This window comes from Lonchura striata, chromosome 1, assembly GCF_046129695.1.
Source record: "Lonchura striata isolate bLonStr1 chromosome 1, bLonStr1.mat, whole genome shotgun sequence".
In the NCBI taxonomy this organism is placed as follows: domain Eukaryota; kingdom Metazoa; phylum Chordata; class Aves; order Passeriformes; family Estrildidae; genus Lonchura; species Lonchura striata.
Genome location: NC_134603.1, coordinates 137,262,133 through 137,289,872, shown reverse-complemented (window position 1 = coordinate 137,289,872; position 27,740 = coordinate 137,262,133). Strand labels below are relative to the sequence as shown.

Here is a 27,740-nt window from a genome sequence, read left to right as displayed (position 1 = left end):
ACAATAATAAATAAAAAAGAAGCGATGTCAGCAACGTCTTGTCGGATAAGCTCGGGCGCCGGCGGGCGCTGCTGCCGCCCTCCCCGTGCCGTGGAGGGAGCGCCGGGGCCGTGCCCGGCTCCCGCGGTGCCGGGGCGGGCGGCACTTCCTGCCGCCGCCCGGAGGAGGCGGGCCCTGCGGTAGGTGCGTGCCGGGCGCTGGGGCTGGGGCTGGGCGCTGTCCGGTCCGGCCGGCCACGGGCACCGGCGTGCTCTGCCCCTCTCGTGGAGGAGCCCCGCGTGTGCCGCGGGGTCGGTCGGGGCTCGGTGGCGCGTCCCGCGGGGTGCGGCGGCTCCCGGGTAGCTGTGGGCTGAGGCGCCGGGCCTCGGGGGGCTGCGAAGAGCTGCGCCTCCCGGTCCTCCCCGCTCCCTGATGTTTCAGTAACGGGAGGGCGAAGGAATAAAGGCGTGAGCCCCATGTTCCGATCCTTGCGACAGTGACCCCGCTGTCGTTTCCTCGTGTGTCGAAGGGTGGGTGGGGAGGTTTGAAAATCTTGCTCGGCATCTCTGCTGCTGGCTGCGTGTGCTGCCGGTAGCGTTCGTGTGCGTGGCTAGATCAAAGCCTCGCTCCGGCATCGTGCTCGCCGCTGCAGTTGCCCACAGAAGCACATAAAAATCCGTGGGAAAAAAAAAAAAAAAAAAAAAAGTTTAAATATTTTCTATATGCCTTTTCTGGGGTAAGCGGCACTGCAGGTCTGGAGGGAAAAAAAAAAAAAAAATTATTTAGCTACTAGGAGCCTGCCTCCTGCTCAACGTTTGAAGCCTGACTCTTTACTTGGCACTAGGGGCACCAGGGAATCTCCCTCACCAGCCTGGCTTCCTGCTGGATATGAACTTGAAAGCATCTGTCCTGTCCCTTCTCAGCTATGTCCCCAGCCGGGAAGATTGCCTTCGTAATGTAAATATTAAAGTTACACATAGGGCGTATAAACACCACATTTCTACATGTCTGCTTAATTATTTTCATGATTCCAATTCTTAAAAAGAAATTTAGGGTGGCATTTTTTTTAAAGGCTGGTTTACTATGCTTCTGAAGAAAAACCTTTCAAAATGTGGGCCATATGGGGATCTTTTTGTGGTTGGTTTGTTTGTTGTTTTTTTTTTTTTTTTTCCCTGTAATGTAGGCATTCTAGGACAACAGGCACATAATACGTCACATTTTCTGAAATGTTAAATCTGGCCTTTGGTGATTTCAGTTGTATCAACTGTTAGATTGTAGTGCTATTGTACTACTATTAGTCTTTGTGGAAATAGCAGGGAAAATTCTTGACATTTTGTTAGACTTATAAAGAAGTTAATTCAATTGCAGTTTCTTTCTTTCAATAGCTGCTAATGTTGCGAATAAGGCTTTGAATTTCCTACCCATGAAACTTTGCCTTTGTCTGGCTCAAAAGTAAGTCTACATAAGGTAACATTCTTTCAGCATTAAGATTTTAATTGAATCAGAAATACGAAAAATAAAAAAATATTCTTGAGGGGTTTTGTATGATAAAAGTAACAAATAATCTCTTATCCAAAAAAAATGAATACTAAATATTCTGATCTCTCTTTTCTAAGTATATTTAGTACAATGAAAATATATTTCAATAGTCAAAATTCCTTATTATGAATGGAATAAACCTTTCTTTCCTTCCATTTATGTTGTTGTAAGCAAATTTAAATTTTTAGGTAGTCTCATTTCAGACTGAAGTGTATATAATTTTTCAAAATATTTGAGAGGTGGGCAGATTCCATTTGGGAAGACAAGTGTATTTTGTTACCTACAGAGAAAAATGGTAAACAGTAAAATCTCTGTCAGGACTGAGCTGCAATAAGACTATATAGCTGGTCTTTTCAAGAGGAACTAAAGCTACATCTTGGAATTTCCTGTACCTTTTATCCATGTATTTTTTTTCACCAGATAGCTTGAAGATTTATTTTAAGGATCGGTAGAATTTTTGTAATTGAGATAATGCTACAGTCATATCCTGATCAATATTTGGAAATTTGAGTGCAATAAAATTGCATTATTAAAATAGGAAGAATCAGAAACAACAGGTTAGTTTGTGGGTACATTTTATGTTAAATCTATAAACTTACAGAATACGATAAAAATAATAAAGAAAATACTTTGCTTATTTCAGTTCCTTGCCAGCAGATTTTAAAAATTAAAGGAAGATGTCCTTTTTCCCTAAAATCGTTTTCCAATATGAAGTTGAAGAGTATCTCACCAAAGTTTTCAGAAATAGCGAGGTATGTGACATGTTACCCCTAACCATCACAAAATAATAAATTTTTGTGTAACTTTAATACTTTATGATAAAATATTGTCTTCACATTAAACATGGAGGTTTTATATAAAGTATTTCTATATAAAAAAGATAAAATTAGTGTTTATTCCCATTACTTCAAAGTAGCATACAAATATTTAAATTGAATTGAGTATAAATCAGAGAATTCAGTTTTGGATCCCACTGAAGAGTTCATAGATAATTAAGCACATATTCACCACATAATATTGACAAGAAATACTCCATTACCCCAATGTAGAATACTACAGACAATCTATTAATTCCTAATGCCAAGGATAAACAAATTGATTTTTTATGTACATGCTTATCAGTATGAAAGTTACTGATTAATAGATTTGAATTTAGTTTTCCATTTTCTTAGGGCTGGTCTATGTACTATAGCAGAGAGCTCTCTAGCAGTTGCTTTGATACTTGCTGCAAACTGTTTGCAGTGATTTTGCTGATACAACCGTTTTTCCAGTAAGTATTTTTCAATAAATTTATAAGGCTTCCAGTGGAATTGGACTTCCAGACATAGACATTTGTCACTATTGCACACCACATAACACAATCCCTCAATTTCTGTGGAATGTTTGTTCAGTGGGGTAATTTTGCATTGAGCAAGAGGCTTCTGCGTGAATCTCTTAAAATCTCTTCTTTCACTTTCAGCTTATCAGTGCTTTAGGTACACAGGAAGCAGAGAAAAAATACCAATCTCTGTTAAGTCATCTATCTCATCCACCAGCTTTTACAACTGTAAGAGTAAATACCCACTTGGCCTCAGTGAAACATGTGAAAAAATTGTTATTTGAAGAGATCCAGAAGGTTTGTGCAATTTCTTTGTTACAGCAAAGTAGCAGGGTATTTCATCTTTCATCTGAACATGAGACCTTTTAATTACTGGAAACTATACCTTACCTCAATGCATCCAGTGGTATTAAATTATAAAATCACACTGATTTCCTGCCAGCGTTAAACATTAAATGAAAATGTATTGTGTATTACTATCCCTCATCTCACCTCTCCAAGAAAGGCAATAACAGGGAAAAGACAGCCAATTCTTTTTTGTATGGCCGATCCAAACCCTTGATAGGATTGAGGTACTGCTGTGGTAAATAATGTAAAGGTGTATAATAATGTAAAGGTGTAGAAGATGACAGATAAACAGGGAAGGTCAGTGTGCTGTCTGCAGCATGTTTAGAACACTTTTGATTAAGACTGAAGGAGAATGCCTATATAGCTAGATATCATTGGAGAAACTGTTTAGGAAAGTGAGAAAATTGGTTTGTTTTGGAAACTGGAGCCACAGTGATGCTCTGCAGCCACTACATTTTCTTTTTTAAACCTGGTTTTAATCCTTCTATAATTTTCTGGATTCTTACTTATTTTAATTAAACATTTATTTATCTGATAATACGTAAACTATTATGTTCAAAAAATGTATTATTTTGAAATTGTGTCCTAGATTTTCACTCTGTCTAAAAAGATCTGGTTCTTTAAGTAAATTATTAATGCTAGTGGGTGCATAGAGAGCTTTTGCATGACAGGAGCCAAGACATTTCTGTGATGCAGAGGGAGTTGACAGTGCTCTGCTGGCTGGGATGGTAATGAGTTTTGCTAATTTTAGTTTGATTGTAGAAGTCTGGAAATGGGTATTGCAGGGTTATATTTTTTTTTAGAGAAAAGGCTTTGCTGAAAACTAACTTAAGATGAGCTTTTCAAAAACTTCTTGTATTTTAAAGCGTGATTACATGTTAGAAAAGGAAACCACATAACACTTTTGAACAGAAGTATGGTCATGGATTCTTTCCTTTTTTAAGAGAAAATACTTATTTATTAGATGCAAACTGATTTGGGGTTTTACATGCTTTAAGGTTTTATTTTAGGAGGCTCAGATGAGAAGACATCTGAACACGTTTTGTTTAAGACCCAGAACCTTTATAAAATAGCATTTTTTTTCAGCTAAATACATAATTGAGCTCTCAGTGCTCAAACTTGGACTGACAAGAAAAATCAAAAGTTTTGCCAGCCTGGCCTATTAAGTAAGACAAGCAATTCATGGTTAAACAGTGGCTTACTAATAACATCTAAGAGTTAACACAGAATACACCCAACCTTCTAAAGTGGCGTCACTGTGTGTTCTGTGTTCTAACAACTCAGCCTTCTTTCAGAAGAAAGCAAAAGCCATTGATAGTGTTATGAGTGTCAGAACACTCTCCCACTCCCTGAAGTCAGTTCTCAGTCAATCTCTTTGTGATCTTGTTATTTCTGGATTTGTTAAATGTTTGGTCTTTTGTACAAGTACTTTTGATATATATAATGTCTCCTTGCACACACTATTTCCCAGCTGCTTTTAACTGTTTTCACTACTTTGGTGTTTTGTGCTCTACAGCTAGAAATTATGAATGGAAAAATGTTTTTCAGTTTAATTAGGTATTTAAATATTAAGTTTATTACTAGTGCTTACTAATTATATATTTTTTTAATGAAACAGCAATTTAAAGGACTATCTGTTCCAGTTCTCGAGCACCCAAAACTTCAGGACATTTTACTAATTCCTGTCATTGGACCCAGGTTTGAAATTTTCAGTCTTTAGCCTTAAAATGTTGTGTACAACATTTTCACAACACGATTTTCTTACAGATTCCTTGTTAAACAGTTATTATAACTAACTCACTATAACTGAGGCACAACTTCATTTGTATTATGACTTGATGGACAGTCCATACACTAACCAGGTCAGAGTTTTAGTACTAAAAAATGAAAGAAAACAGAGCTCAGTCCTTATTTATAAGACTAATGTTTTAGAGGGAGAAAGTGACCTGTATGCATCCTCCCTGGAAAGCCAGGTAGGTGGCAGATAGAAGAACCAAACTTTTGCAGCGGAATATAGAACTATGGCTTAGTACAGGCAAGGTTTTCTTCCACTGGAAGAAATCAAGTGTTACTCAGCAGTTGTTAAACACAAAAGATCACTTCACAACCATCTGGCATAGGAAGGGAGAGAGGACTATTTCTCAATCCCAGTATAATTTATTTGTATTCCTGTGTTAGGTTCATAATAGTAGCAGAAGGTGCCAGAATCTGCATTATTTTGAAGATTGTTTTTTTTTTTCTTGACTCTTTCCTTCAATTTCTCTAGAACTAAATTAAATATTTTAAATATAATACATGATAGTTAACTGCTTCTTCTCTATTGTATCTGACAAAATCTGTATTTGTGAACTAGGGTTTACTTGGGGAGTTTTTGGCTTTTTTTTTTTCCAGTATACTTTTCTTTTTTTACTCAACTACAGTTTGTATTTCTAGGCCAGATTTAAAAAAACATGCATCTGAAGTCATAGTTGGAGCCCAGTGTGGATATGCAGTACTTCGAGGAGCACACGTGTATGTCCCTGGAATTGTATCCACCTCAAGATGTAAGAGTTCTCTAAATACACCCAATTAAATTGTAAAGATGGCAGGAAAAGTGTCACCCTTGAATAACAGATAAATTAATAGTGGCACAAAATTGTTTTCTATTCTCAGCTGAAATTAATTTTACAGTTGTGGTTTATAGTAATGAGATTTTTTAAAGTTTTTCTGGCTTTTTTTTAATATTTTCACTTTTATTTTACTTGTAGTAAGTTATATGTAATTATTGCTCACTGGCCTGGCCTGGCCTGTTTTAAATTCCTTTTTCCATATAATTCGTAGCTGAAGTATTAGTTCTTAAGGATTTCGAATTCTTGTTTTTAATTTCATAATATTTTTAAAGATAATTTTCAAAGTAAAACCTATTTTTGAAAGTGCTTTTTTACTATTGAATACTATAACTTTTAGTATGGATGTTGAATTGAATAAATTTACAAAGTTGGCTGCTTACAAAAAAAAAAATGGGATACCAGATCTGGATGGTGAATAGGTGTATCTTGATAATTTAATAGATACAGATTTTTTATTTCTTCACTCAGTCGTAAAGCCACTTACCTTCATGGTTCTGTTAGATTTTGAGTTACAAATAAAAAACCCCCAGATTTTCTTTATTCTAATCCATTGACAATTTATTTGTTTACATAAGAGAGATATAGTAAAAATCTTTTTTAATTGATGAGAAGAAAGTTATGGCAGTTTTTATGTCAGATTCTTAAGAAAGGGAAATTATACATCAATGCATGTGAGACAAGGTTAAAATATCTACATATGCATGCTTTTTGTTCGGCAGCCTATTTTTGTTACTTAAATGTCAAATTCACTTCATGTAAAACCAGTATAATTTTGGATGATTCACCTTATTATTCTATTGTGATGAGATCTAGTGATCATCTTGATTCTTCTTATTAAACAAAATGAGTCAGAAAAGCATTTATCAAGTCACTTTGTTTCCTTTCAGGAAATAACCTTCAAGAAGTTTTAAGCATGTACTTAAGTCCAATTCATTGAACAGGAATGTTTTTCAAACTAGGGCTTGATAAGGAAATAAGTATATTGGCATAGCAGTTGTTGGAACTGCTTATTTAACACAATTCCATAAATATTCAAATCCTTCTTTGAGTCAGCTAGTGATTTATCATAATTGCCACATGTAATTATGCATATAACATCAATTCAAAGAAAATAAATATACTATAATACTTACAGAGGAATTGCAGATAAGAAAATAAAATAAAAGGGCACACTACCCACTTGATGCCAAATATAATAACGCTGTATTAAGCACAGATGGTCTAACTAGAGAAAAAATAATACAGCAAGAACACATATTTAATCACTGAACTTGCAAATTTGCAAATGAGGGTAAACTAATGATCAGGGGGCTTTGAGCTTAATTTAACTAAACTTTATGCTTATGGAATGCTGCTATAATCTACAGAAAACTAAGAATCCTATGCAAGACTAGTGCATTTTGAAAGGATGATTGTCAGTAGAGAGTAAAATAAAATAATTTATGTTTGAATACTGCAAAAAACATTGACAGATATGCTTGATGGAAGAGTTAAATTGATACAGGTTTTTGTTCAGTGAAGTTTAAGCTGACATTGATACTGAGCAATCACATAATGTTTTGTGTCACATTGTGTAAAAATAAGTAGTATAGAAATATATTTTCAATGGCTACCCAACAAATACTACAATTTAAGAATTTCAGGGCATTTGAGCATAATCAGAAGTCCACCTGAAAATGGGAAAAACAATTCTCTAGTACAATTCTAAGAATTCTTGAGAAGCTGAACTGCCATTAGTCTTGTTATATCTTCTTGTTCCTCTAGCCTGTCAGTCACCTCAGAAATGCAATTTTGGAATTTTTTTAATTTCTGTCAGAAGAGGCCTTTATTTTTAAGCATATTTTTTATCCAGCCAACACATAGCACTTGTTCACTATTATGTAAAATCACCTAAACAATCCCTTTTCTTTTTTTTTTTTCCTAACTCAGAAAGTTTGTTAAGTGTGTAGGATTACACTTTACTGATATGGTGGGTTTTAACTGGAGATACAAAACTCTCTAAGAGGATTATTGAGAACAGCAGTTCCCTTAAAGGGAAGAAAGCCAGACCAGAACAAGAATATATAATCACTTGTGTCAAAGCAATACGTAGTTAGAGAAAAAGCAGCTATAGCTGTGTTCTAGGTAGCTATTGAGAGGTCATTAGATATATTTAGCACTCCTGTCTTTGTTCAGTAAGAGCAGTGAGCAGTGTTGTTTATGTACTTGTATGCTTGGAGCACATATGGAGGACTGGATCCTGAAGAGTGTGCTTAAAACTTACGGGTGACCTTGCCATGATAAAACAAATAAAGAGCAGGTATCTGTAGCCTCTTAGAAAAAAAGACACAGTGCCTGACTTGCAGCTTGATGTCGTTCAGTACCTCCAGTCATTTGGTAGCTGTTGTTCACTCTATAAAACTTTAAAGCTTTATATCAGTTGATCTTCCTTGATTACATTTAGAAAGTGTGAAGTTTGGTATGACAGAATTGTTGAAGTAAGTTGTCTACTGAAAATCCTAAGTTACGTGGTCACTACTGTTTTGTTAAGTGGCATAATGATTTAAAACTTTCCATTTTTCCTTGTGCAGTTGTGAAAGCTGGAGATCTGGTTTCAGTGTATTCAGATATTGAAGGGAAATGCAAAAGAGGAGCCAAAGAATTCAATGGAGTCAAAGTTTTCCTTGGAAATGGGATTTCAGAACTCAGCCGCAGTGAAATCTTCAGTTCAAGTGGCCCACTGAAGTAAGTCCATAGTAATTGCAGTCTATGTTTAAAAATTTGCAAAGGGAAGGAAGAAGATGGGAAAACACTTTGAATTATTTTGTACCTTATATGAAGTCACAAGATGGCTTTGCATGTTGGGATTTCCAATATTCTTTGGGAAGCCGTTAGTTTCATAGTGGGATCCAGATACCAATTCACTTGAGAGGAAGGAGAAAATAAGTGGGAGTGTTTTAATAATTTATGTTTATTCACTTCAGTAATATCAAACAGAACTGACAAATCTTCTCACGCTGGCAAAGCTGCATTTTGGTGAATTGTGTAATACCCTTTAGATGCAACAGGAGTGCAGCCTTGACAATTTCTCCATATTTTAAAAGTATCTGTAGAGGGTTTTATTTTTGGTAGGACAAAGGACAGAACATAAGGTCCGGTATCTTAAAAAAATTACTAACATTTGCCAAAGTAGTTGCCTATTTCAAGATTACTTGCTTTTCTATTTTTTTGATGAAGCATGTGTTTTATTCCTCTTGTGTCACCTAAAACACATATGAAAAGTAATGTAGAAGACTATAGATGTCAAATTATTGACCAAGACTTCACTTCCTGAGAACAAACTACAAAGGTTCTAGAGAAAATAAAGTACATTACCAGAGAATTCCTGATTTATGAGAGCTTAAATGAAGTAGTGGTGGGATGTTGGTAGCTGTTGAGTTGGTGGCATGGAACAGCAGTATGTAACACTAAAACTGGTGTCTGCAAGTTTGCTTTCTCACATCCTTCCTTCTCATTGGACTGTCCAGTACATAGGCAAAATAATACGCTTTGTCTTTAGTAATCTTTTGTTTGTAGACTTAGTGTTGCTTTTTCATGGCTTTCCCTTTATTGTTATCCATTTCCTGGCACATTGGTTTAACAGTTATATCTGCATCAGAATTTCATCCATATTTAAAACTTTTCGGTGACTTCTAATCACAAACCATAGCTTGCAGGCAAATCAATGCTTCTGCAAGGCTTTTCATATAGGTTTTCTGTAGTAATTTGACTGAAATCTCAGTAATTTAGGAAAAGGAGAAAAATCTAACTAGGAAATCAAATGCCAGTGCCCTAGTGCATACACATGGCTAGCCAAAAGCAGTTATGGATTGAAGTTAAGGTATTTAGGTCTGGTTTTATGCATTTCTTTGCAGTACCAAGGCTTGGATTGCATCCTGGTTTATCCTGTGTGTAGAACCAGAAATTTGCTTTATGCAGTTTTACATATGGTTCCAATTTATCATGTAATGATTTTAAATGATGTAATGTGTAAATCCATGATTTACTCAACTTAATGATGTCATTTTAGAGAATATCATAATCATAGAAGTATTTTTCTTGGTTGTTCTTTCATTCTAGTAAGATTGTTATTTCAAGTTGCTATTTGTAACCATGATGATTATAATTGACTACCATTAAAATGTATAAAACTGATGTTTGTTTGGTATTTTTTTTTCATGTTTTTCAGGGGGCTGGGAATAAGAATGATAGAGCCAGTCTACCTTAGCCCTTCATTTGACAATGTGCTTCCTAGTCATTTGTTTTTACAGGTATATTTGTTCCAAAACCAAAAGTCTGTACTATTTACAGAATAATGAATATTCTTTTAGCACACATCCATGGTTTCTACATTCCTTGTGCACTGTAGCACCTAATTCAGTCTTTGGATTTGAGGAACACAAAACATTTAAAATGAAGTCAGTACCTACATGTAGGTGGTTTAGTCATACTGTGTCTTGAGTTATTATAAGGGATTTCAAAGCAACCTAAGAGATATTCACTTAAAAACGTAGAAATTCCTCTTGTACAGATACTCTGCATAGAACTATTAGTTTTTGAAATCTGCCTGTGAACCCTGCAATACAAGCCCTTTTCAAGGTACATAATTCTGTAGATAATCAGGAAAATCTCCAAATATTAGTGTAGGCTGATTTGAAACTGTTATTTAAGTATTAAAGACAACTTTAAAAGGTTTTTATACCTTGGCATTGAACTGAGAAGAAGGTATTTCCATATTGTCTCAGTTGCAGTACTGTGCACAATTATTACACATTATTTCCCTTCAGTACAGCTGTTCTGTTTATACAATTAATAGCAGGGTTCATCTTCTTGCTACTTTAATTCAGCAAGCTTAGACTTCTGAGTTTCGATCCTACTTTTCTTCAGCTGCACCAATATGTTAATAGAGTAAATATTCCAATAAACAGGCTAACATAAAGTATTTCTAATAAACAGAGCTTCTTTGCTCTGTGTCAGAATCAGCTTACTTTAGTTGGATTTCTAGCACTGTAGTCTCCTCAGTCATGAGCTCTTAAACTTCTGTTATAGCTACTCAGACATAGCTTTAAATAATGAGCCACTGGAGAGTTCTGATGTAAACTGGCTATTATATATAATATAAATAGTTCATTTCTCTCAAAGAAATGAGAGCAATATCATAGGTATCTTCCCTGCTGAATGAATTACATTTTTAAATTTGGTTGCCATTCCTTAATAAAGGAGTTGATGCAGGGTATAAAGTTTGAATTCTCTCATATTTATTTTAATTATAGAATTTACCTTCTGTGGTTGTGAGCCATGTTTTAAACCCTCAACCAGGAGAGAAAATTTTGGATATGTGTGCTGCACCTGGAGGAAAAACAACCCATATTGCAACACTAATGCATGATCAGGTAAAAATGTAATTTGGCATTTTCTAAGGAAGAAAGTCTTACTGCTGTTCATTTGTACAGCTCTCTTCACTTAACTATTGGAATGCACACTTAATTTACAGTAGCAAACAATTATTCACTAATTAGTGTTGTGGCCGACACACCACCGCAAATTAGTGAATTATTTCACTAATTCCAATTTTAAAATATTATCGATTTATTTGTAATCATAGAATTTTTTACATGCAAGGCATAGTTACGCAAAAATATGCTGGATTCATGAAACTGAGAGGCATAAAAATCAGGGATTAATACTGTGTGCCAAGAAACACACAACTCTCTACAAAAACTTACTGAAAAATTTCTAATCCAATTAGGATTTTTCTCAGTAAAAATTACCAATTCTGCATAGAGATTATTTTAGGCTGAATTGCTAGTTTGAATTTGTCATTCTATGGTAGAATGTCACAAATCCAAAATTATCTAACGAGAAAGCAATAAAAATGAGAATACACAAAAAAGTATGTCGAGAAAGACAAAGGAAAGAGGAATGTAGTAAAATAAGAATGTAGATATAGGATTACAACTTTGCATATGTTGAAATTTTATGTGCACAGTGAAATGCGGAAATGCAGGTTACTCTTCTCTAGCAGAGGGGAAAAGCATGTAATATCTCCTATAAAATTTTGTAAGGCTTTATTATTTTTGTTGAAATAGAATTATTAGAATATGTCAGATTGTTTAGAAATCTTGCAGTTACATTATACAGTACTTTGACAGTTGCCTGTGCATAAATAAATGTGAAGGCATGGCATGTAATGAGAAAAGGCAGGTATTCAGTTCTGTGATGGTTTGTTTGTGGAAGTGTTTTTTTCCATCAAAATGAAACAATGGCAGAAGGCCATCCCTTCTAACCCAAACCATTCTATAATTCTATGATTTCTGTATCTCTGCAGTATACAGAGATGTGCAGCAAATCTACTGTTCTTGCAACAGATAAAACTTTGAAGCAGAGTCAGGTCCTAGAGTACATGTGCAGTAGGTGTTAGGGGACAAGTAGGAGGTGATTTGGCTCACAGCACCATTGACACAACACAAATGCATTCTTACTTCTCAGTCCTAGATCTACGTATTGCCTAACATGATGTACAGATAACAGCTTATCTTCTGACTCTTTTTCCTTCTTGAACTATCTTAGTCATCTTAGTTATCTTGAACTATCTTACCCCTCTATAAGACTCTAGAGAGCCATCACCAAATAGAAAAAAGTTGTTTTTTTCTCTGCATATTGTGTTTGCTGTAGGAAGTCTAATACAAGTTTCTGTTTCTTGAGTTGTTCTGTTCTGGATTTTACTTATGCTACTGTTTACTTTCTGTTGTGTTTTCATGTAGCAGGTAGTGATGTGTGTCTTTTAATTTATTTTGGGGAGGAAAAATAAATCTTATTTTTACATAATAGGAATTGTGTCACTGTGATTTCCCTCCCCTCACCTCTAAACTTATTATAGTATTTACAGTATTTCCCAAAGTAACTTGAGTGACAATTACTGCAAGTATTCCAATATGTTATGAATCTGAGCAAATCAGAGACATAGCTGTGGGCCCCATTTCCTCAGCTCTGAGCTGCAGTGTGATCATATTTCCTACTCTCTCCATACAAATTTAAAGCCTGTTGACCTATTTTGCCATGTATTTGAGATTTCTACCCTCATTCAAATGATTAAATTTTTATCTTAGTGCCCAGTTCAGCAATTCAAAATAAACAAAAAGAAACAAACAACAAAACTACTTGCCAGAAGTCATATATTACAGCATCCCTTAGAGTGACAGTGCCAAGCAGTCAGAATGTTCACAGCTTCAGACTAAAGTGGCTATTGTGGAAAATATGTGGGAACAAGGACTGCAGGAGAAGGGATTTAGTTCTGAAATAGTTCTGTAGGGAAGACTATGCTGTATTTATTACACTGCCCAGGATTGGGAAAAGGAAAACAGAAACATCCATTTAATCCCTATGATTTTGATGAAAAGTTTGGGATTTTTTTTCAGGGTGAAGTCATAGCCATGGACAAGATAGCTAACAAGGTCAAGAAAATCAAGCAGAATGCTGAATTGCTACAGTTGAATTGCATTAAGGCATTTTGCTATGATGGAACAAAGGCCCTTTCAGTAGAGAAGACAGAGGATAAACAAGGTAAAATAAAAGATTTGGGTAGTAGTAGCTTTCAGAAGAAAATAGTAATGTTTTGCAAAAACAGTGCTACACCTGTCACAGGTTTACAAGTCCTTGAAATCTTGGCAGATACCTAAGTTGCTTCAGCACTGTGAATGCACTTTTATTTGCTACTCTTGTGATTATCAGCTTCTCTATGAAGCAAATAGAAAGTCAAACTATCTGTTCTTGTCGCAACCTAATATTCTCAAAGGAAATGCATTCCTTTCCCAGATAATATCGAAGACTGAAGAAGCCTTAAAGCTTCTTTCATGATCACATTTAACCCCATACTGGGAAGTTTATGAGCTAGTCTGAGAAAAAAATTATTTTTGCAGACTTGCTTCAGTTTTCTGCCTCATAATCCTCATCAGTAAAATGGGGTTATTAATACCTAACTCCCAGGAGTACTGCAAGGTTTAGTTCATTGATGTTTGTTCAGCTGTTCAAGGAAAGTTATATACAAGCACAGTGTATTATTTTAAGTAATTTCATTTGCTTTTTTGAAGTGATGCAGTTATGATATTGGTTCTGTTCCCATGATGGAATTATTTAAATGGTATCTGCTGCCTTGATTATTTTTAGTTTGTTGTGCAAAGTATGCTGTTTTTCTCAGTCTATTTTATCTCAGTCACTGGTTAGCCTAAGTAGGAATCAGATTACATAATTCACCTTCTTTGTCCCTATGCATTGCAGTTATTCCTGCTTTGGAGGAACAAAGGTACTTTCTTAAGAGTCTTTTTATGAACATCAAATATTGTAGGTGGCAAGTAGCAATTACAGAGATTAACAAGAGCAAGCTGTAATACAGAGAGATAATGAAGGCTTTTATGTACATTTCTGCAAGTAACACGTTACATATTTTGAACATTTTAGTAATGGATCAGAGGTAGATAAACCAGATAGACTCAATTTTTAGTCAGGAAGAAGCTAGGTAGCATTAGTGTGATAATACAAGCTTGGCAGCAGTAGTACATGGTGATGCTGAGCCGATCTCCCTAGCACTGAGAAGATAGAAACTTCTGGGCTGTTGATCCATTGGGATACAGATCAAAGGATAGGCTCTGCATATGGAAGATACATCTTGTCATCCAGGTAACAGTCAGAAATTGTTCTCTTCACAATCCTTTTTACGGAATTGTTCTGCCATGAGACGTTGCAGTAGTTCATGTTATTATGAAGTGCTTTATTTTATATAGCTATGCATACATCACAAGAAACAGTTATTATATGGACAGTCCAGTTATTATAAGGCAGTCTCAGTGATTAACTACGGGTTTGTCTCAGTAAAGGTTTGCACACTTTTGAGCTGACTGTGGTTCTTTACAGCCTATATGTACAACTCTGTACCCAGCACATCTGACCAATCATATTTCAACTGTTTTGATTACTTTTACATTTTACTTTCAAATTACTAAATTAAGTTAAAAAAAAATACTGCCTAGTGGATCGGTTTTGAACTCACAGAACTTAAACTGTTCAGTTTTCTGGGAGAAGAAAACTACCACCAGCAGTGCTGAGGCTTGTCTCTAGCTGAGACTAGTTTTGCAGACACTGTCTATATCACATAAATGTTTTATGTCAAGGAAGCAGTAACAGCTTCTCCTTACCTACAGTGAAGTGTCAAGGAAGGAAACAGCCACATTTTACATTACTAACTGCTTTTTACAGAAGGACCTCCATTCTTACCAGAGTCATTTGATCGAATTCTTCTTGATGCTCCATGTAGTGGGATGGGACAGAGACCAAACATGGCTTATTCCTCAACTTTAAAGGAAGTGACTTCATATCAGCCACTGCAGCGCAAGCTTTTCACTGTGGTATGTGTTAAACATTGAGTAGATAAGCTAAATTGAACACAAATGCTTTTGCAGCATAAAACTGACCCAAAAAATGGTGCCTCATTTTCCCTACTTTTTCAGCAGCCAGGAAGTATTAGGGTCCTGTTAACCTCTCAGCTTCAACACATCTGTTGCTAGGTGAAGCCAGTTCATTGGAGCATGGTAAAGGTCTGTGTAATCCATAATAAATAAAAAGCTTTGTGTTTTTTTACTTCCCTCAGTTTCATCAGTTTTACATGATAATAATTAAAAAAGGTCTAAGTCACAGAGCAGGTGACTTAGGAACATGCTAAGGAGTGTGCTTGGGCTGATGCTGAAGGATAAGATGAAACTTGTCAAAATCTGAATGATACATATTCAAAGTGAATGACAGCTTGAAAAGCAGCATAGATACAGCTTCCATGCCAAATACATGGAAACAGTTGACATCTGATATAACTGACATAAGTATTGTGTATCCATGGTTGGCAGCAGGTGGTGAAAACAGATCTAATCTGTCTGGGGTGTGCAGAGCTGCACAAATAACAAATCTTACAAGGTGAATCATCTCAATGACATTAATAAACTGCTTGAGCTATATTGCCTATTTGGAAAGAAGAATCTTTCTCATCCATGTTAACCTCTGCTGTATTTCCCTGGAGGAATTAGTATCTTAACAGTTTGAGTTTAATTAAGTGTTCAGTTTTAATATTCTAGGAACATGGCTTAACATTAGTTAATGTTGCTTAATATTAAAGTTTGTAATTTAAAAATAAGCTGAAATATGGTTTATTTCTCCCTGCAGGCAGTGAAGTTGCTGAAGCCAGGAGGTGTTTTAGTATATAGTACATGTACAATTACACTTTCTGAAAATGAGGAGCAAGTTGCTTGGGCCCTGAAAACTTTTCCATGCCTCCAGCTTCATCCACAGGTAATACTATTTTCAGGGTACTTCACACAATCTGGTGATTTTACTTTGGAACTATAAAGTGACACGGTATATTTAATATCAATAAATCTTTTTTTCACTGTGGACAATTTTAACTGCTGTGGATAGAAATAACAGAAGGATTTCTGAGGCTTTTTTAAAGTCTATTTTTGTGCTTAATTGAGCTTATTTAGACATCATTAAGTATTTTCCCACTCTGTATTGTGGGTTTATTTTTTTGATTTGTACAACAATCTTTTAAAACACAACAGGGACAAAAGATAGGTTGGACAGGTTAAAATTTCTATTGCAGTTTCTTCAATGCATATATTTTATTCTCTTTTTTTTGCACATTCACAGGAGAGGTTAGTTTATTTTTTTTTTATTAATACCACTGAAATCGTAAAGACTTGCATATGAAGTATGGGACATAAACGAAAATAAATTCTTGTTTCAAAGAAGGAGGATTTTATATGTATGGGACCTATTTTTGATTTATTTAAAAGGAATGAAGGAAATAAATTATTTCAGGCTCAACGTCTCAAGAATGTACCTTGTCTTTTTTGGAGTCAGTGTCTACCATTAAGATGTCTGGGAGAAGGTAATATATATGGGGAGATACTGGAATGTTTTTATCTATATTAGCTACAGTTCATACAATTCAGAAATACCTGTCACCTTTTATAGTACTTCACAGGGATTTATCACTACGTGTGTCCCACTTCCTCTTTGATGAGGAGTTGGGTGTGGTAGTTTTTTATCATCATGGCTTTGAGGAAAAGTCTTAACTCTGATACCTGTTTAGCTTGCACATTCTGTGATGACTTGTACCTGTCTTAAGAAGCTTAGGTGAATGTTTAACTGAAAAGTAAAAAAATATACAGTAGCTGTACAATGAGAAATTAATATGATGGCTGGTAAAGATTTAACAGAACTGAAGCTCTTCCTTAAAGCTTTTTGTGTGTTCTGTCTGTATTCTCACCATCCATTCACTAAGAATTTTTCGGTTCCAGACATTTCAACTGAGATTATACATTTGACCTAACAGCATAAAAAAATCATCCTTGATAGAATGACAGAGCAAACATAAGCCTTACTAACTCAAATGCAAGATTAATTCTTGCTACATAAACTTTCTCTCACCAGTAATACCAGTCTTGAATAAAGCATTGTTTTTCACACACACATGCCATATCTGTAAAAATTAATCTTTTATGTATAGTATATTTTAAATGAGATGACACTGAATTGTTTACCCACATATAATCTATAATACCTTATAACTAGTTCCCTGCTAGTGTAAACTAAGGTGATCTTTTCCAATGAACTTGAGACAGAAGTCTACAATCTGCTTACCTCATGTTCCTTTATGTATTTATTTCCCATATTCTTTGGTCTCAATGGATACCTGCTTTTTTATCCAGTCCACTGTTTCCCACTTTCTCAGTTTGGCAACAGATCCTGGAAGCACACTGGGTAATGTGGGCAAGGAAAAAACAGGAGATGGAGCCATAAGCGTTGTTCTTGTAGGTGGAGGTTACCACATGGCAGCTGCTCCTTTGTGCAGACTTCCTCTTAGGAGTTTACACAGAAGATACTGTAGATCATCTTAAATGCAGTAACTTAGCTAGAAGGAAAAAGGAAAAGGTATAGGAAGATACTGGTCTGCCTTTAAGCAAGTTACTTGAACCTGTGTAATACTGTTTTCCCTACACTTTTGCCTTTCCTTCCTTCTATTACATCAAGTCACTACCTGTGTCTACCTTTGTATGTTACTTTTCTCTCAATTTGCAATAGACACCTTTGTTTGTCTTTTGCCTGGAAAGCATTGAAATCCTGCTGAGGGAAAGGAAGAACCAGTCTGTAACCCCTTGGCTGCCCAGCTCTCCAGCCTGCAGTACCTGCTTAAGCAGCTATCATCATGCGCTGACTGGGTGAGCTCATGAGTTAGCAAAGTGTGATGGCTGGAAAAATGCTCTACTGTAGGCTGCATTATGGAGTACATTAGACTAGATTGACAAAGGAGATCTATTTTTGATACTGCAGTGCCAGCTTTTGCACATTTTGTTCCATCTCCTTACTGAATGCATTGAAAGACAGTCCAGCTAAGAATTAATTTTTTTTCCAGGAATTAGGGTATTAAATAAGAAGCAGTCAAGGCTATCCACAAGAAATATTGAGAAGAGGGCTAGGATTTTAAGTCCTTCTTCTTTCCAGGATTTTGAAGACAAATGTTATTTCTTGAAATTGATTCTTTCTTTCTTCTCTGCCTCATAGACATGCACATGTAACAGTAGTCCCCTTTACCTGTTAGTCTTATTACATGACAAGAAAACTCAAAAGTTACATTTTTCTGCTGCATCATCTTCCCAAATGATGCCTGTTGAGGCAGTGAAATATCTGGACTGGGGCTTTTAGTCTCTCCAGTTGAAGTTTTTACTGTGAAGAATCCCAGTGTTTTAGGTTGGACATCAGGAAGAAGAAAGGGTGATGGAGTGTTGGAATGGGCTAGCCAGGGAGGCAGTGGAGTCACAGTCCCTGTGGATGTTTAAGGGAAGACTGGATTGCAGTTGGTACCATGGTACAGTTCACAAGATGGTGTGATGTCATAGGTTGGACTTGATGATTTCCAAGGTGTTTTCCAACCTAGCTGTCTCTGGAATTCTACTGATGATACTTGTAATGGGCTAAGGACTCACTATTTTTGACTTAACTCATAGCTGTTAAGTCAGTATACAGAAGTGCTGAATCATTTAGAAGTGGCAACCTAAACCCTTTAAACTGGCTGTCTGGTGTTAACAACTTTCTTGGGATGTTTCAGCCCCTTGGAGTGATTAACTGTTTTAGACCTGTTTTAGGACCTGAATTGTTTTAGCACCTATCCTCAAAACATGCTCTAAACTACAGAGATAAAGTGGATGAGGGGCATCACCACCTCCTCAAAATACTTTTATATATCTTGTATAAATCTTGTATATATGTTTGAATAATATTGGTCAGATGAAGGCAAGAAAATAAGCCACATTACTTCTGGATCTTTTGGTGTGAGTGATACAAGCATAGCTTGTCCATGTTAATTGTTTGGTAGCTCTGCATATCCTCAGCAGAATACATTTAGGGTATTGAAGAGGTGTAGAGATGCAGTAATTTTTTTTTATTTGCTACTTGAACAGGAACCTCACATTGGAGGAGAAGGCATGAAGGGAGCTGGACTATCATTTGATCAGTTGCAGCTCCTGCAGAGATTTGATCCATCTGCTGTGACATTGCGAGGAATGGATATCAATTCTTTGCAGGATTCTAGAGAAGATGACCTGATTTCTTTGGCAAATAAAGACTGTATAGGATTTTTCATTGCAAAATTTATTAAATTGAACAGTAAATAAGGATTTGGGAATGCAACCTGAAAAAATACCTCAGTAAGTCTAAGAACAGTTCAGACATGAAGTGCCTTTCTTCCTGCTGCAATGTTACCAAGCCAACTGGCTGACGGCAAGGTTGCTATGGCAGCACTAAAATCTGCCAGCTGTTCTGATGGGAAAGAGCCACAGGTTGCAGCAGAAAAGTCATGGTTGGGGGAAGGGTAGTATCATTTGTAAGTCTCCCTCTGCTTTTGTATTTACAGCAGGTCAGTGCCTGAATGACAACTATGTTCACTCATACTGCTGTCTGCGCTGGTTTCCCCTTATCTAGTGTGGCATGTCTAGGAAGGGGATGTAAGTTACTTTACAAAATTGCAAACATAAACAAATAGATGGGAACTATTACAATGAATTTTGGAAAGGGTAGTTTTCTGTGGAGATTTACCAATAGTTAGTTTCCTTAAATAGTGCTTCTCAAAACACTGCAATATTTTACAAAGAACTGTTTTATAAATTGATACTTAGAACCTCATTTCTCTTTTATTTTAATACAAGCAAGATTCTCTGTACACATAGTATATACACAAAATGCGATTAGGCTTCGTAGCATGTCTTTTATAGCAGCATGAATATATTAAACCATCTCACTCTGGGAATGTAAATAAATATTGTTTCAACATCAAACTTCCCATGCATAAACTGTATTGGTTCTGAAATAGCCTATTGGACTGGCTGACAAGTGACAGTTTTAAAATCAAACATTCGTAACAGAAGGGGCTACAGTTATATTAATATATCAAAAGACAGAAAACAATGCATAATACCATCTGAAATGTTGCAAATCACCTTTCAAACAACTAAAGATATTAACTTTTTTGGTTAGAAAGCATCACCAGCTAAAATAATGAAAATTGAAACTGGGGGAGCATGCTAATGAATGCTGCCTTAGTACATTGCTTGAAGTTTAAATAATCTAAATTTCTTAAAAGATGTTATATATATTTTAAAATTCTGCTTCAGTTCCAGTTTGAACAGTATTTTCAGTCCTGCTGGAACTGACAATAGCACTAAAGAAGGAAAGCTAAGGACAAGGAAAAACAGAAACTGACATCTGTTGTTGTTTGGAGTTTTCCTCTCACTCATCAATTTCCAGTTTTAGAAAGCATTATCTGAGAAAGTCTGTCTTTTCACACCTATTTGGTTGGATTAAAAAAAGCAATAGTTCTTTTATAATTTGTCTTTCTACTGTAAGAAGTGTATTTTATATTTGCTCACAATCAAAACAATCTATCCAATTATGTTTCTCAGTAGTCTGATTGTATACTTATATTTTTCATAAATGTTTTGATACAGTATGTTTCCTACTGCTCTTGAATAAAAATGGAAGGTTTCTTCTGTCCTGCCAAGGTTGACAAGTACATTCTCTGTAAGACTTATCCTAGCAGGATAGGAAAATGGAATTCTTAACTAATACTTCCCTACTTTTGGTGGTCATTCCTTGTCTAAAGAAAATGTAAAGTAATATTGTTCATAAATAGTAGATGATATATCCTATTTAGAGTCATGTAAGTTCATACTGTAATCTTTCTAGTCTAAATAAGGTGAAAATAATTACCTGGGAACAAAAGGGATGAATCTTTGATTGTAGGAACGTGTTGAAATCTTTAATTCAGTGCTAGTAAAAATGCGTTTTCTTTTTTGCAGATTATAAAAATTTTGTAAACATTAATCAGCACACATAAACTATATACTGAAGTCTGTGTAGTCATATAAAGTAAGGAACTTTACCTCCAGTTCCAGTAGCAGGATTTGTGCAATGCTGAATTTGAAAGAATTAAGATTGCTGAATTTTTAGTGGAATATTTGTTGAGATGTCTCCCACTTCCTTTAGTTTTGGATGATAGGCATTTTAAGGAGGTGACCTCACTTGATAGTATTGGAGAATTTTCTTGGGGTTGGAAAGAAAATGTAACTAACATTTCATTAATTCCAGTGTAATTGCAGAACAGACTTCACCTGAAAAAAATTATGATATATGAACTTTAGCTATTAGGGTTGTTTCTGCAAAAGTCAACTGCTAGCCTTAGAAGAGCACTCAGCATATGGCAGGGATTGGCCTCAGCTGCTTCCCGAGGCCCTGTCTCTGTTGGGAACGGGGGAGTGACTTAGGCAGGCAGGTGAGAACAGAAACCCAGCTAAGATTCTCCATCCCTTGAACGAGCCAGCAGCCTTTCCCTCACTACAGGTGTGGCTAAGTTAGATGACTGAAGTTGGATGGATGCCCTTTTTCTTCTTTTCCAATCTTACTGTGACTTTAGAAGTGGTAGGAATACTGTCTCATTGACAAAGTTCTGATGGATGGTGTATATATGTTTTAAACATATCATACGGTTACTTTCCTGATAATGTTTACACACAATCATTGTGCTTCACCAGTTGATGATGAAGCACAATGGAATATATTAATATATTCTTATATATACATATATGAGATATTTATATATTAAATTTAAAAAGTTATTGTCATTATAATGAAAGATTAAACCTACAAAATAGATAGATTAGGCATGCAATCAGATCTTGTTGTTAAGAAAGTCTGAAAAGTAGTTTTCTCTATTTGCAGAAATAATGATTAGTAATAGTGCCAAATCTAGGTATCTATCTTGGTCAGTATAAAGATACTAAAATAGGCAGCCTCATATATTATGAAATTATCATACAGCTTTTTCTTGTCTCAGTGTCACAGAATGCACCAGTTTTTTGGATCACAGGATTTCATATGCTTTTTAAGGAATGGGCTAGTGAAGGTGATCAATCAAGAAATGACTTTAAAATGGGTACTTTAAAATATAAAAAAACCTTGTTTTTATGTTTGTTCATGAATAAGAAGTTTATGAGCAAATGAAATTTTGTACTGCTAGAATTCATGCATTTATCTATCATGCATGATAGATAAAAATGGCAAGGATAAAGGAAGAAATGAGAATATGGATGAGTTAAAAGAACCTGCTTAATCTCTATTATATCTGATATAAACCTTTTCTGGAGCTGCGTAGGAATACATTTCTAGGGTGATAAGATATAAAAAGAAACTGTCTATAAAACTACTGTAAGCTCATATGTAATAGTTTGTTATATAAAAGTGGGGAAATAAATTACAGACAAATTGCCAAGCAATAAAATTGATTGAATAACATTTGATTAAAAACATTCACAGTAAAAATGGCATCCACATATTTTACAGATGATAGAAGAACTAAGATTTTGGTAAAAGATCTGCAATGAAGTAATAAATATAAGTAAATGTACACCAGCAATGTTATATTACACTCTGAAAAATAATTTCGCTGTTTAGACTTTGTAATAAAGTTTTTTGCAATATGCTCGATTTTTATGGATGGAATAGAATTAAAGTCAAAAACATTTGGAAAACAGCTTTCAGCCTGATGTTTTAAAGCAATCAGAGGTCAAATGAAAATACAAATCAAAATACATTTTGAAGAAGCTTTAGTAACTAACAAACACAGGAGGTGGTTTACACCAGCTCTTTTCCTTTGAACATCCATTGATTAAAAGCAGTCAGACCACTCACTTCATTCCAGCTGAGGGAATGATAATGGAGCCCATTAAAACCTTTTCAGGTGTCCTTGAATGTGAGCATGACTTTACAAACCAAGAGAGCTTAGAAATGGTAATTGCTAACAGGTTCATAAAAGACAAAGTATTAAAGGGCAGTGTATTAGATCTGGGCAGGACCGCCTGTATAGGATGAGTAACCAGGTATGCAGGGAGAAATAAAAATGGGCTTCTCCCTTTATTCAGGGTTCAGTGAGTGGAATTTCATTTCCCTATCCGCCATTTATAATAAGGGCTATAGCTAAGAGTATAAAGATTGCTGTGAAAAGAGATGCTCCACTGAAACTCTGTGGCTTTAAAACTGATCTTCATTAAATAGGTCCAGAGCCTTCTGAGAAACATTGTATTTTATTTTATTCTTTGAGAAGCAAAAACTATGGAACTCTTCAAATTCTGAAGTCTTGATGCCAGACACAGAATATGAATTCATGAGCATTCTAGAAGAATTCTTTAAATTCTGGCCAGTAATTTATAGATCAATTTAGTAAAAATAGTATTTTCAGCATATAACTCATACTGATGCTGCCTTTGTGCACAAACCTGTTTGCTTATTCCTCCCCACTGTCCTGTCCCTTAGCAGGTCTGGAGACTTTACTGTCATCTCCCTCCAGTCCCTCTGGAAGAGAATTCTTTCTTCCATGACATTTGTGTGACACTAGACAACTTAGTAATGGACTAAGGCTACTCAGCAGTGCTGTATAGCCATTTGAAAAAACACATTAAAATAAGGTTAACATCTAACATATACATGCAGATTTTGAAATGCATCCCATTCCTTCCATATACTGAAATTCTTTAGAAAAATACAGAGTTGAGCTGCCCAGACTTACATATCACTTAGCTATTTTATCTTCTTCCCTTTCCTTCTGTTTTCACTGGTTTTAGTTAATCTGAATAGAATTTTGAATGAACTTTTTAATTCTTTTGAATGTAAATGTTACAGATTGTTTTGTACCACACATCCCTAAGATCTGGAGCTCACTTGGAATTCTCCATTTCTAATTCAAAAGCCCTAAAACCAGATACAGAAGTATGAACTTACTAGTATCCTAATGCAACCAATATTAAACCTTCTAATGGCAAAACTTTGCAAAGACATTTCATCACAATAATCTTTGATATGTCCTCCACTTGGGAGTATTTTTAAAGCTTCTTATTGACATAACTCTGTTAAAGTGCTTCTCAAAGTAGTGCTCAGCAGGCAGGTGGTATTGTGCAATATATGTAATACAAGCTCACATTACAAATAATTTGTCACTATTAAAACAGAAACTGAAAAAAGTATCCCAGCTAATAAAACCTATTCAGTGAGTCTGCCTAAGACATACATGTGCTTGTTAGTATGTTATCTATACATAAATAGCAGCACTATATAAAACACAATTCTATGACCAGTTGGATTTGGATTTGTCTTTTTTTTTATGTTTGTACTCCATGAATCAATATATAGGCCATACTTAAATACTAGAGCTTGGACTATTTTCTCATTTTCTTTATTTCTCTTTATTTTCTCATTTATCTTTACACAACTGCCTATGCCATAGTTTTCATATACTACTCAGTGCTTTGAAATTCTGCCAAACATTCCTTAAAAAATACTTTAAGAAAGCTGAAAAATAAACACTCTCTGGAGCAAAAGTTAAAAAAAACCAAAACAAAACAACAAAAAAACCCCAACAAACAAAGCAAAAAACCCCACACCCAACCAAAAACCCAACAAAGAAAAAGAACAAAATATTCAAGGTATTGAAGTGGAATCACTTAGATGACTTAGTTGTCATGAGTTGCAGGGAGCAACACCGTTTACTGCACCTGGTAAATTAGCTAAAGCCAGGATATACAGAGCAAGACAAGATAATTTTTTTCTCACTTACATGTGATCTGATATGAGTCAAACAACAGTCTTTTAATGTCATTTTTTACAGATACCCTGAAAATTCTCTTTAATCAAAAACCAGTTTATGTACTCTTCTATATCCATTTAGTAATACAACAGATCTACTTACCTATTCTGCCTTTCTCTACAAAGCCATTTAGTGATGCTTAGAAAATGATGAGAATTTTATTTCTAGAAAAATAATCTTTTTTCTTGTGTTCCCCACAGTTCATGCTTTGAGCCAAAACCTACCCTTTAATAACCACAACAGTCAGCAGCACTGGGAGGAATTGCCAGATAACTGACAGCAGAATTTCCCACTGTTAGTTTGTTGTAAAAATGCTTATAAAGCATCAGGGAGAGGGGTAGGAGAGGACGGGCAGAGAATGTTTAAGCAAGTTTCTTGGATGCCAGGCTAGGAGACTGGAGAAAGCATGCACCTGCCATATACCTTATCCATTTCACTAAAATGATATTCAAAATCAGGCAATGCTGATATTCCCAGAATTGAAATAATAAATAAAAACAACTTCCAGCTAAACTAAGTATTATCACACTACAGTCTTTATATAATGTGCTATTTACAGGGAAATACAAAAAGTATTTCATTAATACAAGTACTACAAAGACTACATGTGATGCAGAACAGCTTTTACACTAGGCAAGGGTATGGAACCTGGAGTCAAAAATAATAGAGAATTTCCCCCCACTTACCAGTGCAACAGGCGTTCATTGCAAAACAAACTGTGTTCACTCCCTTTGATTTCAATGCATTTTCTCTAGAAAGTTCCTAACAGAGTCACAGTCATTTTTCTATGCTCTCATCAGCAGCACAACAGCTTTGGTGAAGGAAAAGCAGTGAGCCAGCTGCAGAGTGGGAATGCAGAGAATTGGCAAGTGTAGAAAAAGTGGAGAAGCTACAAAAATTTATTTTCCAACAAAATAACTCTCCACAAGCTGTGTAAACTTTTCTTACTAAAACAAATACTCTAAAACACAAAGATTTTACATCTCCAGTGAAACTCACAGTAACATTTGCCTGGTTTTACTCTCCTGAAGTCTCAACAAAGAGCCAGCAGATTTATGCTTTCCCAATTACCTGGGTCAGTAAATTCTCTCATATTTCCTGAATGCAATTTGGATTTTTAAATTAAGAGAGAGAATGTAGAAATAGCTTTTTGGGCTTTTGAGTAACCTTTGTTTTCTTCAGTAGATTCTCACAGTTTGCTGCCTAACGTGCACACTCACACAAACGTCAATCCACCACCCACCCACTCACATACACACCTCCAACATGTGTGCTCTGTTTACTGACAGTAGAACAAAAATTAAGCTGTGCCCATTGCAATATTGTGACCTGGACAGAGAAGAATAATTATCATTATCTTTACCTTGACTTTAAAATGCAAAATTTGGTTTGCAAGGACAGCGTAAAGTATAAGAGTTACACCCTTTATCTCAAGCACTCATCCATATTTACAATAAGTATAAGGTTTCTGCTACAGAAGAAAAAGTATTTAGATTGAACACTGTTACAGATTTCCTAAGTGAGGCTAGTTCCAGTTGCCAGTAATTCAAAAGCAAATCTGCTGACTTGGCATTAGGACTCTAAAACAGTGTGATCAAATGTATATAGTAAGAAGGTGTCTGCAGAAATAACATTTATAAACTGTATATACAGTACACAGTACCAGTACATAGAAAATAGATTTTGACTCCATGATCCCCTGTGTGTAAGGCAAGACTGAATTCTGTCTTCATACGGAGACCACCAGAGGTACAAGCAACAGAGTGGTGCTTAAATCAATATGCAAATCAAGTGCATACAAATTAAAAATCAGAGCAGACAAAAAGTTTTAGATTTTTTTATGTGCTGATCCTGGCTTACTGAATACATGGGAAGTTATTAAACATCAAATGTACCTTTTTTTAAAAAACACTAACAACACCTCGATGGCAACAGATATTGTTCAAGTGGCAGCTACCAAAAACAGCTTGAAAAATGTCATAGTACAACATCAGGAACTCTTCAGTTGTACTACACTAATTCATATAGCACTAACCAAAAAAATAAGTATATGAATATTCTATTTCATGCTATTGCTATGCAAGCAACAGCAATACAAATCAGCATACAGAAGGATACCATATGTTCTGCAAAGAAGAACCCAAGATATTTTCAAGGGGCATTGTTACAAGACTTCAAAGAAACACAAGACTGCCAGAGGCAAAAGTTACTGACGGATGTAAACATCCCTGTTCCACTCTCCTGCATCGTTACGTTTTTTTGATATCGCTTCCCCATCCTTGTCACAATATTGGTCCCTTGATTTATGACGACTGCGCTGTTTGTTGCATTCATTGTGGTCCTGCTCGCGGTCCCTCTCCTTTGAGCGATGCCGGGACTCTCTGTGTCTGTGTTCACTGATCCCATGGGACTCGTCTCTGTGATTATGATCCCTGTGAGAATCATAGTGGTCACCGTGCTCATGTGAGTAGTCCTCCTTTGGCTCTACGTAAGCTGAATCTCTGCTGTCTTGTGTTTCTGAGTCAAAAGTTTCTTGCCTGTGAAGGCCTCTGACACCACTGCGGTGGTTGTGGTGCTGGCTGGAGGAAGAGCGGTGCTGGGATTTCTTGATGGGTTCGACCCGCGCTTCCTCTTCAATGTGGGAACCGCTGCGCTCAGGGACCGAATGGTCATTCCTCTGCTCTCCTTGAGATCCCTG

At 35.7% G+C, this 27,740-nt stretch overlaps 2 protein-coding genes across 17 annotated transcripts in view; one reads left to right on the top strand and one right to left on the bottom strand.

Annotated features, from left to right (window-relative positions):
* Positions 1-144: 144 nt before the first annotated feature.
* NSUN6 (NOP2/Sun RNA methyltransferase 6) lies at positions 145-22,936 on the top strand. 7 transcript variants are annotated; one of them, XM_021541010.2, is made up of 14 exons: positions 166-183; positions 1,365-1,431; positions 1,939-2,075; positions 2,162-2,270; positions 2,978-3,133; positions 4,803-4,882; positions 5,618-5,727; positions 8,364-8,517; positions 10,001-10,082; positions 11,085-11,204; positions 13,230-13,374; positions 15,064-15,212; positions 16,018-16,143; positions 19,314-22,936. In XM_021541010.2, the coding sequence occupies exons 4-14, from the start codon at positions 2,196-2,198 to the stop codon at positions 19,524-19,526; spliced, it is 1,410 nt and encodes a 469-aa protein (XP_021396685.2). In that variant the 5' UTR covers positions 166-183; positions 1,365-1,431; positions 1,939-2,075; positions 2,162-2,195; the 3' UTR covers positions 19,527-22,936. The 7 variants fall into 7 exon arrangements, with proteins under 7 accessions (XP_021396684.2, XP_021396681.2, XP_021396685.2 ...); XM_021541011.3 differs by lacking the exon at positions 166-183 and adding an exon at positions 910-936; XM_021541009.2 differs by lacking the exon at positions 1,939-2,075 and having other exon boundaries at positions 145-179.
* The window catches only part of CACNB2 (calcium voltage-gated channel auxiliary subunit beta 2), a 245,716-nt gene continuing 237,996 nt past the window's right edge, over positions 20,021-27,740 (bottom strand). For 6 of the 10 annotated variants that reach the window (XM_021540992.3, XM_021540996.3, XM_021540994.3 and 3 more), the window contains one exon: positions 20,021-27,740. In XM_021540992.3, the coding sequence (XP_021396667.1) occupies positions 27,249-27,740 (492 nt within the window). In that variant the 3' untranslated portion in view covers positions 20,021-27,248. The other 4 variants (XM_021540993.3, XM_021540997.3, XM_021541000.3 and 1 more) reach the window with 1 other exon arrangement.